The sequence below is a fragment of the Cebus imitator genome, unplaced genomic scaffold (assembly GCF_001604975.1).
Source record: "Cebus imitator isolate Cc_AM_T3 unplaced genomic scaffold, Cebus_imitator-1.0 Scaffold137, whole genome shotgun sequence".
Lineage (NCBI taxonomy): Eukaryota > Metazoa > Chordata > Mammalia > Primates > Cebidae > Cebus > Cebus imitator.
The window spans coordinates 4,017,001-4,032,647 of NW_016107452.1; the positions used below are offsets into that span (position 1 = coordinate 4,017,001).

General features: G+C 41.7%; 1 protein-coding gene across 1 annotated transcript in view; it reads right to left on the minus strand.

Moving 5' to 3' along the window:
* The window catches only part of PKD1L2 (polycystin 1 like 2), a 118,018-nt gene that overhangs the window by 25,912 nt on the left and 76,459 nt on the right, over nt 1-15,647 (minus strand). The window contains 1 exon segment of the mRNA XM_037743212.1: nt 9,611-9,839. Within this exon segment, the coding sequence (XP_037599140.1) occupies nt 9,611-9,839 (229 nt within the window).

A 15,647-nucleotide genomic window follows, 5' to 3' on the forward strand; every position in this document is an offset into this window, starting at 1 on the left:
CACGCCACCATGCCCAATTAATTTTTGTATTTTTAGTAGAGACGGGGTTTCACCATGTTGACCACGATGGTCTCGATCTCTTGACCTCATGATCCACCTGCCTTGGCCTCCCAAAGTGCTGGGATTATAGGCGTGAGCCTCTGCACCCCGCCTAAATAATTCTTTTAGAAGACAGAGCAGAAAGACTGAGAAAGAGACCAGAGACCATACATTTAAAACAAATTTGACAAGGGTTTAGATAGGATAGCACCAATCTAATATGACCCTATATGCCATTTAGATAGGAGCAATACCTCCTATATGGCTGGCTAAAGCAGAGGCCTTGTATGTTGTTTAGGTTACATTGCAGACAACAGATTCACTCTAGTTAGTTTAATCAGAAGGGAATTTTTACAGCAAGAAATAGAAACTTACAAAATTATTTAGCTCTTGACTTAATTCAGGGAATAACTTCCAGGCTCAGAACTAATCCACCTCTGACACAACTGTGAAATTTACTCCTCCTTCTACAGAAAGTTTTCAATCCACTATTGCCACTTCTGACTGCAAAACACGACTTCTGCCATAACCAGGAAAATAAGCTGCCAGAATGGAAAGCTGCTAAGACAGCTCTAGAACCATCGTATCTGCTACATTGTGTGCAGCTAAATAGATGCTTTACTCCTCCCTCTCTTCTCACATGACTTTAGGGATCAAGATTTACACAAGAGCATTGATTGGTGGAATATAAATTGCACTGAGAAACCTGGATACAAAAGACTCTGGGAAGGTAGTGTTTTTTAGTAAGAGAGAGGTTTTATTTAATCTTTATAATAATTATGCTATTTGGTTAGTGTGCTTTTGATTTCTTGTGTTCTGCTAATCACACAAGACATGAAAATAAATAAATCAAAGAATAAAATAAAACATATTGAGAATTCTATAAAGATTATACTTATTGTGTATTGGCTTTTAGAAGGGCAGTATATCAGGTAGAAAAGTTAAAGTCCCTGCCGGGTGCGGTGGCTCACACCTGTAATCCCAGCACTTTGGGAGGCTGAGGCGGGCGTATCACGAGGTCAAGAGATCGAGACCATCCTGGCCAACATGGTGAAACCCCGTCTCTACTAAAAAAATACAAAAATTAGCTGGGCACGATGGCGTGCACCTGTAGTCCCAGCTGCTTGGGAGGCTGAGGCAGGAGAATTGCTTGAACCTGGGAGGCGGAGGTTGCAGTGAGCCGAGATTGTGCCACTGCACTCCAGCCTGGGGCCTGGCAACAGAGAGAGACTCTGTCTCAAAAAAAAAAAAAAAAGAAAACTTAAAGTCCCCAAAATTGAAAGACGTTCTTTTCTGAGGCTAATAAAGGTGGGAAACAAAACATTTTACATTTAACATTGTTATAAAACAATTTTAACAAACTGTCAGTTAAAGAGAGAACATTCTGACCAGAATTTGATATGAAATTAAATATGCTGTTATCTATCAACTTTTAAGAAAATTATCACTTTTTCAAATATTATTAGTAAGAAAGAAAAGCTACAAGAAAGTTGAAAGAATAGTGTTTGAATACCTGATTATCACTTACTTATTTCACTATTAAACGATTGCCACACTTGCTTTCTCTCTCTCTCTCATATAAATAAATGCTTTATTCTTGGCCTACCTTCACCTGCTACTGTGAGTTAGTTTTTGCAGAACTATTTGAAAATAAGGTGCACACATCATGACACTTCCTCTCTAAATCATTTAACATGAATATCCTAAGAACAAGGACATTTTCTTACTTAACTGTAATACCATTAACATACCCAAGACATGTAACACCAACTCAATGGGAAATATAACTTTTAGCTTTCAGGGCATTGAAAAAGAGGTTGGAATGAATGTTTACTAAACCTGGGCACATTATCTTTCATTTTTAAGTTCAAGAAATGCCTTCCCTTATATAGGGGTTGACTTTGATGTCTAATGCTGTCAATATCCTGTCAGTCCCTGAAGGTAAATTTTCTACTCAATTTCATTCAAAATCATATCCCTTCTGGGAATAAATTATCATAAATGTAGCAATTTATTCCTGTTATGCCCTGAGAATAAACTCAGGTTAAATTGAACTTGCAGCGCCAGAGTCAGGTGGAACACATCTGTTTGGTGTCAGCAGCTGTAGCTTTGGTCATAGAACTCATTTTCAAAGTGTGAACAGGAAAGAAATGGGTTGTGTTCTTTGTTTCTCTGTTTGGCTTTAATGATATCCACAAAAAGTAAAGATATGCCACTGTTATTGCCTCTATTTACTCAATAATTCCGAAGCAAATTATTAAAGTAAAATAAATAAAATTCACAAGGAAAAGCAAAATATAAATCTGTTTTCTTTTATAACTCCTATGGGCTAAACACAACACAGCTCCCTTTGTATAAATGAGATGAAAAGTCACTACCTAGAACCATAACTAACTGCAGCATCTTTTGCATCATTCATCTCTAGAGAGATGGTCTTTAAAAATATGTAATTTCTTGTTAATTCACTTTAAGAGTTATCTGAAATGGAGGGAGAGGAGACAGGCACTTCTGATGCGGAAAGAAGCAACTCCTTGGGTTGATTTCCTCCTAATGGCTATGGCTTTCTTTCAGAGATACTTTTCTGTACATCATACTTGCACATTTTGATTTTATAAATGACACAAGCTTTTCATACCTCTAATATGAGCATCTCTGAAAAATTACAAAGTCCACTCTTCCTAGATGCTCCTTTATCTGTCCTAAAACCTGAAGCTTCTAAAACAATGATGAGAAAGCTTGCATTTTATTTCTGTCTTATGAGAGTTTAAAATGAATTCAGATTATACTTTTCACTCTTTTCATTTCCTTCCTAGAGATTTGAAAATTGTAAGATAGAAATTTCAAAATTGTTTAAAATTAAAGGAAAAAAAAATGACTTGTGAAGAAATAAATCTCCACTTCATGGACTGAGGGCTGAGATATCACTTATGGTCTCCTTGATAATTTTGGAAAATATCTACAGGTTACTTGGTAGTACCTCTGGCCTCCCTATCTGCAGATGTTAAGCCCACTGATGTGGAAAGCTGGCTGCACAACACCATTTTATATCAGAGACTTAAGCATCCACAGATTTTTGTAACCACCAGTGGTCCTGGAATCAATCTCCCTTAGATATCAAGTGATGTCTCTATTTTATTGATGCATATATATGAAGAAGCTGATAGATGTTAAGTTAGCATTTGTCAAATACTAAGTGCATTCAAGCTTTTGTAAAAACTCAGTGAAATGTGAACAGGTAAGCCTAACAAAGGCGGAATAGTCGCTCCAGGGTTTAAGGGCAGCCACCATAGCAGGAAATATATATCCACCTTTTTGTTTTAGGAAGTTGGGAGATACTAAGGTGGTTAAAAGACGGTCTCAAGAAATAAAAGTACCTCGTGGTTGACCTTATAAAGAAAAATTAATCAGTTTTAGGAAAGTAATTTAAAATCTATATTTATTGAGGACCTGCTATGTTCAAAGCACTGTGTAAAGCATATCTCTATTATATAAGGAAAAAATGTTTTACCCATTCATTCCCTATAAAAAACAGGTACCAACAATCCAATCCAATGGAAACGAGAAGGCATCTTCCAGTATCTTCATGTCAAACCCCCTTCCACTTCCATTCTCCGTCACTCAACCAAAGTGAAGTCATCAACACAAAACATTAGTTGATGCATAGAGAGAGATATCTTGTTTCCATTGGTAGGATTTGAAGTATTTTATTTTTTCCTCTTGATTTTCCTCTTATCCCTAGGCACTACCCTTGGTTAATTTATTATGACTTCATCTAGTAATATAGCAGATACAGTGCTTGAATCATGAAACAATGGATATGCCTTATCTTTCTAGGCATTTCTTCTGTGACACCCAGTGTGGACCATGTTCCCCCAACTTTTAAAACTTTTCCTCATTCTTAAACATATACATTATCTTGGCTTAGGTTACCCCAGAAACAGCCTTGGGGCAAGGATTCATGTTTTTTTGGAAGGTACAGGAAACATCAGTAGAAGAATGGGAAAATTAGACAGGAAAGGGAAAGAAACTGATAAAGGATTACATATAAAGGCTTGTAGATTTGTTTCTATTACAAGGAACTGGAACTTAATTTCACTGGGAAATTAAGGCAGAGTAGAGTCTTCAGTGGCAAGGGAGCTGGGCATTTATACACAAATTCTTAGAGGATATTAACTCCTCAGCTCTTTGGCCAGCCTAACTATAGGAAACAGTGGTATCCAGTCATTTTGGAGAACAACCTCAAGCAAATAGGTAAAGATATTCGTGGTTAGATGTTGACCACTGAAGGAGGAGTCCCAAGGACTATGAGTAAGGAAACTTTGCCATATTTACTATCCTGACCTGTGGCCTTGTGTATTTTTCCCCACCCCCAGGTCTTTGTTCGCCATCTCTTCCCATCTTCCACTTAAGCAATTTCTTATGATGTTACCTCAAAGTCATCTTTTTGATGCTTTCCATAATAACCAAATTAAGTTTATTCCTTCCTGTATTGTCCTCTACAACACCTATGTAATGTATAAAATGATTCTTATCTTGTTCTATTTTTGTATTGAAAATATTTTTAGGTATATGTTTCACGAATTTCACTATTAAAAAATGTGATTTAAAAAAAAATAGAGACTGTAAATTCACATCTCTTTCTGTGTCTGGCAAAGTGTCTTGCACACAATTGACACCCCAAAAAACTGTTGAGTGAATTTACTGAATGAATGTGCACTGAAAACTAAATATCACAGGGAAATAAAATGCTGGTATTTTAGTATGAATATGTATCTAGCAAAATGTAGATAAGTACACATTCTATGAAAAAATAAGTTTTATTCATACTACCAAATGAAGCAAGGATTTACAAAGAAAAATTCAAAGCAAAATTGTTTTCAATCTGATTGTGGAAACTTTTCTTCACCACTTTGTCTCAACTTTTTATTATCTATTTTCAAGTCCTCAAAGTCCCACTGTTAAATATATTTTTAGTGTTATTTACAAAGTTACTATAAATCCCATACAATTGAAATTGCTGCAGTTGAAACTTTCATTATTCTCATAGCAGGTAATATCTGCTCATCTCTTTTATGCTGAAATATCTTCTTTTTCTAAAGCCAGAAAATATCTTTCTCTTGCTCTCTATGCCTTCTAAGTGAACAGAACAGATCTGATGTCACTATGTTATTATCAATTTACTTTTGGCATCATTATCCCGGGTTTTTTCTTAGTTTATGAACCGATTTTATTTTGTGAGGCACAAGCTGCACAAATTAAATATATTAACATTATTTAAGATCATATTGTATTTCTAGGTAGATTTTTCACTAATAGAAATGGGGAAATATCTTGATAATCAGGTATGTTTGGATTGATGGAAAGAGAACTCGAAGCAATAGAGAATAGGTGAAGTTATAAGAATTTACTGCTAGGCGTTCATTCAATGGTTAAGGTTTTAGCTCTAGCATTATTTGAAAGGTAGACATTTCAACGTAGGCTTTTATGACCTTACAGTTTTGAGTTAGAAAGCATTCCAGTGGTCTATATCTGCTTCTGTTTTTAGTTGTCCAGCGTACCAGCGTATTTAGATGATACTGCATGAATCCACACAGGAAGACACTTATCTAGGGATTACCAACTCACAGCTGGGTCAATAGATGATGATGATCACGTGAAAGACAATGGTTGCACGTGAATGGACCCATGGAGAATAAAGCATGCTATACCTTCATTTCACAGACAGTTCTGTGTAAATATCATGTGCTAATGTTTTACTAAATTTACCACTATAGATAAAACATACAGGAAAAATACTCATTTGAGTCATCAGTATGGGATAAAATGATATGTACTCATTTTCATCTTGAGCTAAAACTCAAGACATTATAATATCTTTTACCATTCTTTCCTAAATATATGGATGTCACTGCCTTTAATTTTAGAAAAGGATGAGGGTTAGGATGTGGCTCATTGAAAAGATAGAAACAGCTGTTATAATCAAAACAACTCTTCATCTCTGCCGTGATATTTTATGCAAAGGTTTGTGTTTGTTGTAGACATTTCCATACTCAAAGAAATATAAATAGGAATTAACATGTAATATTGATATATATATACAGTGTTCCAGCAAAGGAAGCTTAGATTTGAGTCATTTTAATGTATGAAATGACATTTTTCTTATTAAGAAATAAACCTATTCTCAAAAGAATTCTGAACTTACTTCAAGAGACCAGATTTAAGTTCCATTCTTTGTCATTTACTCACTGTATGATGTTGGGTAAATTACATAAACTTTCTAAGCTCTATATGTCTCATTTGGAAAAGAAAAAGTGATGATGAAATGGTGTATTTGAAAACACTTTACAACATATTATACTCTACAATTCTTTATACTACTCACATTTGAGATATGCAATTAAAAAATTACCACCAAAGGAAAATAGTTACCTTTATCAGTTTGACATCTAATATTCAGTCACAGGTTTTTTTTTTTTTTATTTACTAGTTCCTTTTCTTTCCATAAAATCCAGCCTCTGCACTTTTTTCTTTTTGCTATGCTTTTAACACACAAAGAAGTCTTCTGTTGTCCTATTTAAGTTCCACTTGTTGCTTTATAAAGTTAGGAGGGAACTGAGAGAACTTCTAATCACTTAAATTTTATCAGACACACAAATAAACAAAAAAGTCTGAAGTCTACTAGTTCTGGGATGGAGATTATTCCTGTGGATAGCATCCAATTTGACCACAAAAACAAATTTTCAAAGTCTTATTTTTTTACAGTGAAAGCAAATCACCTTGTGACTTCAGTTATGAAGAAATGATGTCAAAAATCAATAAAACAGCAGGTTTTCCCTAATCCAACATCTTTTCTGTCAATAAAAGTGTATAATTATATGATGAGAAGGATGACAGAGATTTCAGTAGGACAAATACAATCTTCCAGCTTGATATATTCAGAGACCATTTGTAGGTAGTTCGTTTCGGTTTGCCTCTAAGAAGTACTAATTTGCTATAATTAAAGAGAACAGCTGGGATCAAGCACTGACTCAAGCTAACAGCCAGGCTTGTTAGCTTGTGCCTGGTCAGAGACACTTTTTCTGCCAGTAGTATTTCAGGAACCCAAAAATATTCCCACATTTATCTCCAGAATTATATTCCCAGTATTCCCGCTTTTATGAAAGGTCATATGTTCTGAGCAGAGGAGATTCTTAGAGTATCAATATCCTGGAAGGTTTCTGTTCTCCTCAATGTTAAACCAGCAACTGCCTCAGAATTGAACTCCAAAATGTAACGGGTTTTTCTTCCGGATGCCGGTGATCTTTGTGGGTTCTTGGCCTCCAACCTCTTAAGGAATAAGCGGTGGGGCCACTGCAGGTGGACGGTATGCTTCTAAAGTGAATATCGGACCCAAAAAGTGTTGCAGAAAGATGATTTTATTTAGGTAGAGAAAAGAGAAGGAAAGGAGAAGAGAAAGGCTTCCACGAAGAGTGTGGACGGGGATTCCAGCGGGAAAAATCCAGGAAGGAACTCCCACCGTGTGGGCGGGGATTCCAGAACGTCGGTTTCCGGCGGAGCCCGGACTTTTACCCTGGGAGAACCCCCACCTTCTCCAAGACCCTGCGCTAATGAAAGGAGTTCCTTAGAACTGCAGCTGGAGTGAGTGACTTTTAGTTTCTTCCCACGCCCTCGAAATTCAAACATAAACCATTCAATCTCCCAGATGGAGAGAGATGGGAGCGGGGCAAGGAGCCAGGGAAATTCTTGCCCTTAAAGTTATGCCCGCTCGGGGCCTGTAATCCCACCTACTCGGGAGGCTGAGGCAGGAGAACTGCTTGAACCCGGGAGGCGGAGGTTGCAGTGAGCCGAGATCTCGCCACTGCACTCCACTCTGGCGCCTGGCGACCGAGTGAGACTCTGTCTCAAAAAAAAAAAAAGCTACGCCCACTCATGGACCCGGAAAGAGAACTCTCAAAAACATTGCTTATGAATACTACCTGGGAAGAGCATTCCAAATTTTATTTCTACGATGATGGAACAAGTCAAACACCAGTAATTTGGGTGAGTACTAATAGCAGACAATGGTTTCTCTGTCTCCCGAAACCTTATAAAATACCATGCCTACAGATTTCCTGCTCATTTCTTCTGAGGATTATTTCTATGACTTTTTTTGTGATAATTTTGAATAAACTGTGTTTTGCATTCATTTTTCTATTAAAACACTATTCTTTATATTTTTATTTTTTGAGATAAACTTCAGATAGCAAAAAGTTAACCATCTGAATGATTTTAGAGTACATATCTAAACAATCTCGAAAAATAAGTACAAATTAGTTTTTAAATTAATTTTTAACATGGTGTAACAATCAGTGTTATCTCATTCCAGAACATTTTTTATCACCTTCCCAAAAACATCGTGTACCCATTAACCAGCCACTCTCCATCAGCCCTTTACCCCAGCCACTGGCAACCACTTTTCTGTGACTATGGATTTGCCTTTTCTGGACATTTCATATAAATGAAATCATACAACATGTAACCTCTTGTGACTATCTTCTCTTATGTAGAATAATAATTTCAAGGTTCATCTGTGTTGGTAGTATGCATCAGTACTTCATTCTTTTTATGATTGAATGATATGGCATATACAATTTTACAGTTATACCACATTTTTTTTATCTGTTCATCAGATAGATGATGAACATTTAGATTGTTTTTACTTTTTGGCTACTATGAATAATAATGTTTTAAACATACATGTACAAGATTTTGTGGACATATATTTTCAGTTCTTTTGGGTATGTACCTAGGAGTGGAATTTCAAGTGAGTCATAAGGTAACGCCATGTTTAACTATTTGAGGAAAAGCCAAAATCTTTTCCACAGTGGATGCACCATTTTCCATTGCCACCAGCAATGTAATTTCTCCACATTAGTACTGTTTTTGTTGTTCTGCTTTTTTTTTTTTTTTAATATATAATTCTTTTTATAAATGTGTCTTGCTCTGTCTCCCAAGCTGGAGTGCAGTGATACGATCTTGGCTCACTGCAACCTTGCTCCTCCGGGCTCAAGCGATTTTTTTCCTGGGCCAGCAGGCTATGGAGCTGAGAGCCTCAGGGGCCAACGGCTTTCCAGGCTGAAGGCCGGGTGTCTGCTTCTTAATGCCTTCGGCGCCGCTTGGGTGCGGGTCTCCACGGCACAGCTGGTCTTGGTAGTCTGTATTCAAAGTTTGCTTGTTATCTTAAAAACTGCATTTTGTTTTAAGCTTGAATCAAGAGACAGGTGTTATCATTCCTCTTTTACAGATGAGGAAACTAAGCCTGAGAAGTTGAGGAGCCGGTTGAACAGTGCAGTGCACTGATGAGAGACTGCCCACATGAACACTAGTGACTGTAAAACGCAGAACAAAGGCCCTGAGCGCCTTCCCGCCCTGTTCGAACCCGGTCTCCCTGAATGTGTGCAGGAATCCTGTATGATTTCTGCCCAGAGAGATCTGGGTGAATATTCTTCCAAGATTGTTCAGAATGCCGTTTCCAGAGGGCCCCAGGCGGGGGCAGGCAGGCGCCCACTCAGCACCCAGTGAAGTGGATTACCTGGCATGTGCAGGGGCCCAGGTGCCCGGCTGTACGCCCAGGCAACCCTTCAGGGTCTGCAACTGCCTGACAGCCAGGGCATGGCTGTGGTGCTGGGGGAAGCCTCGGGGCCCCATCATCCGCAGCTCTTGCTCCACGTGTTCCAGCTGAAGGTACAGGCACTGCCTGTAGGCACTGTCTTTCCAGGGGCCACTCAGAGCCACCTTGGGCTTGGGGCACTGCATGCTCTCTGGAGGACAAGAGAGAAACTGATCAGCTGATGCTAAATCACAGAGCAAACCAGCTGCAATAGAAACACACCAGGTGTGGCAACATGTGCCTTGTGGTCTCAGCTACCGGGGAGGCTGAGGCAGGAGGATCGCTGGAGCCCAGGAGGTTAAGGCTGCAGTAGGGCTGTGATGACAAAGCAAGACCCAGACTCTAAAACAAAACAAACAAAACCTCCCCCACAAAACACAACAGTAATAGAGGCAGCTTTTGAGTATCAAATAGTTGCTATGTGCCAAGCCCAAAAGAGGGAGTAAGGTTTTAGGGTCACACAGCCAGTTAGGATTTGTTGTTTCTCTTTTAGATTTTTATCTTCTCCTTCCCTATCAATTTCTCTAATTTTTGATTTTTTTTTTTTTTTTGCGGTGTAGTCTTGCTCTGTCCCCCAGCCTGGAGTGCACTGGTGTTAGCTCACTGCAATCTCCATTACCTGGGTTCAAGCAATTCTCTTGCCTCAGCCTCTCCAGTAGCTGGGAATACAAGTGCACACCACCATACCCGGCTAATTTTTGTACTTTTAGTAGAGATGGGGTTTCACCATGTTAGCCAGGTTGGTTCTGAACTTAACCTCAGGTGATCCACCTGCCTCAGCCTCCCAAAGTACTGGGATTACAGGAGTGAGCCACCATGCCTACTCCCCCTGCACAATGCTGGCCCAGAGTATTTTAAAGTAAATAATATGGTAAGATTTGAATTTAAGCCCTGTTTTGTCTAGTGCCAAAGCAGTGTAATCCTTTTTTTTCCTCAAGACCGAGTTTTGCTCTTGTCACCCAGGCTGGAGTGGAGTGGCATGATCTCGGCTCACTGCAACCTCTGCCTCCCAGGTTCAAGTGATTCTCCTGCCTCCGCCTCCCAAGTAACTGGGATTACAGGAACCTGCCACCACGCCCAGCTATTTGTTTTTTCTTTGTATTTTTAGTAGAGACCAGTTTTCACCATGTTGGCTAGGCTGGTCTTGAACTCCTGACATCAGGGGATCCGCCCGCCTCAGCCTCCCTAAGTGCTGGGATCACAGGCATGAGCCACCATTCCCCGCCAATATAGTGCAATCCTTAATCTTGTGTTTTTAGCTTCCAAAAAATTATTAAACATCTCATACGTATGAAAGTGGAGCCAATGACAAGATGAGGCCACACAGCTTCAAAATGATCAAAATGATGGAGTGAGACTCCACCTCAAAACAACAAAAACTGCAGTTATGATCTTGTATTTTCCCTTCACCTACCGGTAAGCTTACCTAACTGTGCTTAGCATCTCTGGAGCAGCACATGCTCCCACCTGGGGATTGCCTAGAGAGACAATAGTCTCTGCATCCCAAAGTATGCCCCCAACCAAACTCTCCCGTCTTGAGAGTTTCAGCCACTTTTACAACCTAGCTCTGTCCAGGAAGGTGCCAGCTGGACTGCCTGGTAGATAATTCTAATTCACTAAAGTGCGTTAAGTGGACCACACCAGCTTGCTTTCTCCTCTGCCTGCCATGTATGCCAAATCTCCTTTTAAAATCCCTGGTTTCTGCCTCAGAGGTGAAGTAATACCCTTAAGTCAGGAAGCCTGTACTTCTTCCACTAAGCTAGCTTTGGAATACAAAGCCACTTTTCTCTCTTTTTTTTTTTTTGAGACAGGGTCTAACTCTGTCCCCCAGGCTGGAGTGCAGTGGTGTGATGTTGGCTCACGGCCACCTCTGTCTCCTGGGCTCAAGTGATCTTCCCACCTCAGCTTCCCAAGTAGCTGGGACTGCAGGCGCCTGCCACCATGCTCAGCTAAAAAAGTCACTTTTTTTTTTCTTTTTTTCTCATTTACACCTTCAATGTTGTGCCTTCACCCAAAAAAAGTCACTTTTTAAATATTAGATTTCACTCTGATTAATTGGACTCTGCAACTGGCCAGCAACTAAACTTGCATTTTGGTTACAGCCTCGTGTATGCGTCTCCAGCACTGACTCAGGCGAGGCTGGGATGCTGGGTAAATGGCTACGGTGAGGTCAGCTCCTACCTTATTCTGGCTCAGAGCCTCCTCCCTTGCCCTCCTCATCAAGGGCTCCCTCACTGAAGCCTCAGCTGAAGATTCCAAGTCAACACACTTTATTTTGCAAGGCTTCTGCTAATGTTTCTGGAAGATACCATCACTGCCAATCATAACACCTCTTACTGAATACCTGCTTTGTGTCAGGCTGGGATCTAAGTAGCTTCCACATCTTATGATCTTATTCAGCCCTCACAGTAAGCCAAGGAGCTAGGTGGATCAATACCCCTATTTTATTTTATTTTATTTTTTATTTTATTTTTTTGAGACGGAGTTTCGCTCTTGTTACCCAGGCTGGAGTGCAATGGCGCAATCTCGGCTCACCGCAACCTCTGCCTCCTGGGTTNTTTACAGGCGCGATCCCACTGCTGAGCAGCACAGGAGTTTTGACCTGCTCCCTTTCTGACCTGGGCCGGTTCACCCATCCTTAGGCAGCCTGGTGGTCCCCTGCTCCCAGGAGGTCACCATATTGATACCTAACTTAGTGCAGACGCCCAATCGGCATAGCACGCTACAGCCCAGAACTCCTGGGCTCAAGCGATCCTCCCACCTCAGGCTCCCGAGTAGCTGGGACTACTGGCAGGCCTGGCTCCTGCTGTATTAAGCGATGCGCTCATCTGCGTGGTTTTAGCTGCAAGGCCTCAGCCACATGACCTCTCTGCCTGTTCTGCACAACCACAGGACCCACGGTTCACTTAGGGAATAGAAAGGCTCAGCGCGCATGCCTGTTCTTAGTATACTGTGAGCCTGGTGTTGAGGGGAGGTGTCAGATGTTTTTTGACTCTTATGATAAAGGCTGTTCAGGGAAGAATGGGGGACCAGAGGGGATTTGGCAACGTCTCATAGGGTAAAGATTAGCTCTGTTTGGTTGGTTGGTTTTGAGATGGAATCTCACTCTGTCTCCAAAGCTGGAATGCAACGGCAGGATCTCTGCTCACTGCAACCTCCACCTCCTAGGTTCAAGCGATTCTTTTGCCTCAACCTCCCAAGTAGCTGGGACTACAAGCGTCAGTCACCACGCTCAGCTAATTTTTGTATTTTTAGTAGAGACAGGGTTTCACCATATTGGTCAAGTTGGTCTCGAACTCCTGACCTCAGGTGATCTGCCCGCCTCAGCCACCCAATGTGTTGGGATTACAGGTGTGAGCTACTTGCCTGGCTAATTTTTGTGTTTTTTGTAGAGACAGGGTATTGCCCTGTTGCCCAGGCTGGTCTAGAACTCCTTAGCCCCGTACCTGCCTCGGCCTCCCGACGTCCTGGAGTACAGGTGTGAGCCACCATGCCCAGCCCCACCTTAATTTCTTTCTATTTTTTTGAGACAGAGTCTCACTGTGTTGTCTAGCGTGCAGTGGTGAGATCTCAGCTCAGTGCAACCTCCATCTGCTGGGTGTAAGCGATTCTTCTGCCTGCACCTCCTGAGTACCTGGGACTATAGGCACCTGCCACCATGCCTGGCTAAGTCTTTTTTTTTTGAGATGGAGTCTTGCTGCACTGACTGGGCTGGAGTGCATTGGCGCAATCTTAGCTCACTGCCACCTCCACCTCCCAGGTTCAAGCAATTCTCCTGCCTCAGCCTCTCCAGTAGCTGGGATTATAGGCACGTGCCACTATGCCTGGCTAATTTTTGTACTTTTATTAGAGATGGGGTTTCACCATATGCGCTAGGCTGGTCTTGAACTCCTGACCTCGTGATCTACCTGCCTTGGCCTCCCAAAGTATTGGGATTACAGGCATGAGCCACTGTGCCTGACTTTTTTGTATTTTTAATAGAGATGGGCCTTCACCATTTTTGCCAGGCTGGTCTCGAACCCCTGATCTCAAATGATCCACTTGCCTCAGACTTCCAAAGTGCTGGGATTACAGGTGTGAGCCACCTCGCCCGGCCTGTAATTCCTTAACCTCAAGTTTTCTCACCTGTGAAAGGGAGCTGAGACTCCTAAGGGCGGTCGTGATTATGGAATACAGCACTAGCTTCCCAGTAAAACACCACACCTGCTGCAGAGTGAGTGTGCACTTACTTGGGCCATGATAGGAATTCTCTTCATTATTGTTCCCATCCCTTGGTCTGCAGAGAGGGGATGCTCCAGGTTCATTTGTTGAATGTATAAATAAAGGAATGGAAGCCCAGCAACAAGCTACTGGCAGGAGGGAAGGGATGGGTGGAGGGGAGGACGGCAGGCACCTGGGACAGAGTCCTGACCTTTAGAGGCTGGGTGACGAACACGCTTTCCATGAAGGAGACGGCCATGGAGATGAGCCACCTGATGGAGCTCGCCCGCCCATACTGCAGGCCGTAGAGCATGGTGAAGAAGGCCGCCACACCACTGGTGGCTGCCACCAGGAGCCATCCCACCAGGATGCACCACCAGGGAAGGCCTTGAGGGGGCTTGCTCGCCCGAAAAGCGCTGCAAAGGAGGTGGATGGACATAGTTAGGGTGACCACTCCCCCAAACCAGCTCAAGGTCAAACCCCACTCTACCCCACCATCTGCATGACCTTGGCAAAGCTCCTGGACCTCTCAGACCCTCTGCTTCCTTCTCTGTAATCTATACCTGTCTCAAAGGGCTATGCAGTAAAAGCAGTTACATTTATTCAGTGCAGAGCAGCGGCAAGTCCCCGCTCTAACCACTATACCCCGATTTGCTCTGTGACTGCTTAGGGCAAGCCTGAGTAGATAACATGTAATTTTGTTTGAAGTTTTTTTTCATTTGATTTTGATTTGTCATGACCTCCATGCCCATGTTTTAAGTTTTTATTATTGATGTACTTATTTGAGACAGATCTTGCTCTGCCACCCAGTGCAATGGCTCGATCTCGGCTCACTGCAACCCCTACCTCTCAGGTTCAAGCGATTCGACTGCTTCAGCCTCCCGAATCGTTGGGATTACAGGTGCCCACTACACCCAGTTAATTTTTGTATTTTTAACCTAAAGTTTTTTGTAATGATAATTTCTCAGTCGGGCACAGTGGCTGTTGACTGTAATCCCAGCATGTTGGGAGGCTGACTCGGACAGATCACTTGAGGTCAGGAGTTCCAGACCAGCTTCGCCAACGTGGTAAAACCCCATCTCTGCTAAAAATACAACATTTAGCCGGGCGTCGTGGTATGCGTCTGTAATCCGAGCTACTCAGGACGCTGAGGCAAGAGAATAGCTTGAACCCGCGAGGCACAGGTTGCAGTGAGCCGAGATCACACCCTTGCACTCCAGCCTAGGTGACAGAGCAAGACTGTCTCAAAAAAAAGAAGCCATTTTCTTACTGAATTACGATGTTGTTTTTATACAACAAAATCAACACTAATTTTTTAATGTCATCTAGCAACCTGTCTGTTGCTGAGAAACAGCTGAGTGTATGATAAAATTCTATTGTTTGCTAAGAAGAACGATGACAAAGAAAACCTAGCTGACTCCAAAGTGGGAAACTGCTTGGGGCATTCTAAAGTAGCAAAACAGTATATCATACACCGGTTAAAACAATTCTTTAAGCACGGGCTACGTGGCCCTGCCGCCGTGGCTCCCTCGTGGAGAATACTTTCTGGTTTGTCCTTAATCAGTGGTAAGCAGGCACCAGCTGCCTACCTAGTTTATCTTGGTTGTACGAGAGAACACACAACACCTGTTTGTTAATAATAATCACCTGTTCAGAGAGAATAACTAGGCAGGTCAGCATCTGCTTAAGGCTCTCAGCCGGAATGCCATCAGGCCCCTCGGGCACTCAGCTCGGAAAGCTGCTGATTTCCGGATAGTCC